Here is a 1,980-nt window from a genome sequence, read left to right on the forward strand (position 1 = left end):
GTGACCGAGGTGGCCGGGCCCCCTCAGGCCCCCCCGTGGCGCCGACGCTGCTGCAAAAGATATAATTTTTGACTTGTTTCTGAACCACATCGATTCCCATGAAACATTCTCCAACCATTTCAACACAGTGTCATCTTACAAAGCCCTAAAGTGTATTTCTTAAAATTTTTGTAATGTTCCAATCATTTGATACTATAAAAATACCCGATTCATCTAGCATTAGCCAATCAGGAATGAGAAGGCTTTGGGTTCTATGCTAATGCTACACTACATCTAAAACATCGAGCTACCCATATACCTCTTCTTGCAAATGTCCATCCTACTAAAAAGGCGAGCAAAAAATTTAAAAGAAGTAAAAAAATGCACATAAAGTCAAAGCAAGCACACATTACAATAGTGCTATAAAATATGATTCATTAGATATCACCTGATATGAGCACACAAGCTTCTTATATTTATTGGAAATCAATTGAAGATATTTGGCAATGAAATATTAATGAATATTTATGAATACTGAAAGTAATGTATCTAAAATGGCTAGACAAAGCATTAAAAAGCTTGTTGTTCAGGGCTGAATTGCTGACTGCTTGCATTATAATGTCGAGCTAGGCTTACCTCTCTGTCTTCCTCCTCCCCAGAGTTAAATGAAAAACACTGTGATTTCTAAAAGAGAAAAAAAGAACATAATGTGAAATGCAAACACATACTGTACATTTATGCATAAATACAAAAATACTTTAAAGGAAAAGTCCACCCAAAAATGAAAATTTATTGAAAGTTTATTCAGCCTCAGGTCATCCAAGATGTAGATGGGTTTGTTTCTTAATCGGACCAGATTTGGAGAAATGTAGCATTACATCGCTTGCTCATCAATGGATTTTTTATTTGCAGTTGAATGGGTGCCGTCAGAATGAGAGTCCAAACAAAAAGAAGGGGAAGTCGTGGCCTAATGGTTAGAGAGTCGGACTCGTAACCCAAAGGTTGCGGGTTCGAGTCTCGTACCGGCAGGGATTGTAGGTGGGGGGAGTGAATGTACAGCGTTCTCCCACCTTCAATACCACGACTGAGGTGCCCTTGAGCAAGGCACCGAACCCCCAACTGCTCCCCGGGCGCCGCAGCAAAAATGGCTGCCCACTGCTCCGGGTGTGTGTTTACGGTGTGTGTGTTCACTGCTGTGTGTGTGCACTTAGGATGGGATAAATGCAGAGCACTAATTCCGAGTATGGGACACCATACTTGGCCACATGTCACGTCATGTCACTTAAGATCACAATAATCCACAAGTAATCCACACCACTCCAGTCCATCAATTAACATCTTGTGAAGCAAAAAGCTGCATGTTTGCAATCAAAAATATTCATCAAGGCAATTTAAACCATCGCTTCAGATCAAAATACAAGTCTATAATCCATAACAATGCTTCCTCAAGTTAATACATCCATGCCCTGTTGTTCTCTCACATCAAAATCCACCGACATATTTGTTAAGAACTGTTTTGGACTCGTTTTGCTTGTAAATGGTGCTTGATCTGTGCATATTTCTCTCCTGATTCAGGCGAGATGAGTTTTTCATTAAAGAAAGCAATATTATGGACAGAGAACTCGTATTTTAGATGGGAGCAACGGTTTGAAGTTAAAAACGTCTTAATGTTGGAACACGCAGCTTGTCGATTTACAAGTCATTAATTGATGGACTGGAGTGGTGTGGATTATTGTGATGTTTTTATCAGCCGTTTGGACTCTCATTCTGACGGCACCCATTCACTGCAGAGGATTCATTGGTGAGCAAGCGATGTAATGCTAAATTTATCCAAATGTGTTCTGATGAAGAAACAAACTCATCTACATCTTGGATGGCCTGAGGGTGAGTGCATTTTCAGAAAATTTTCATTTTTGGGGTTTTCGGTTTTAAGTTGTACCTAAAAATGTAAATCAAAAACAAAACATCACACAAAGTGGCATTTATTTTAATAAATAAATG

The 1,980-nt window shown here is 39.3% G+C and overlaps 1 protein-coding gene across 1 annotated transcript in view; it reads right to left on the bottom strand.

Moving 5' to 3' along the window:
* The window catches only part of LOC107701783 (synembryn-A), a 10,284-nt gene that overhangs the window by 6,826 nt on the left and 1,478 nt on the right, over positions 1 to 1,980 (bottom strand). Inside the window, exon 2 of the mRNA XM_016503894.1 lies at positions 616 to 663. Within this exon, the coding sequence (XP_016359380.1) occupies positions 616 to 663 (48 nt within the window). The remainder of the gene's footprint in view (positions 1 to 615; positions 664 to 1,980) is intronic.

Source organism: Sinocyclocheilus anshuiensis, unplaced genomic scaffold (assembly GCF_001515605.1).
Source record: "Sinocyclocheilus anshuiensis isolate Anshui unplaced genomic scaffold, SAMN03320099.WGS_v1.1 scaffold729, whole genome shotgun sequence".
NCBI classification, from domain to species: domain Eukaryota; kingdom Metazoa; phylum Chordata; class Actinopteri; order Cypriniformes; family Cyprinidae; genus Sinocyclocheilus; species Sinocyclocheilus anshuiensis.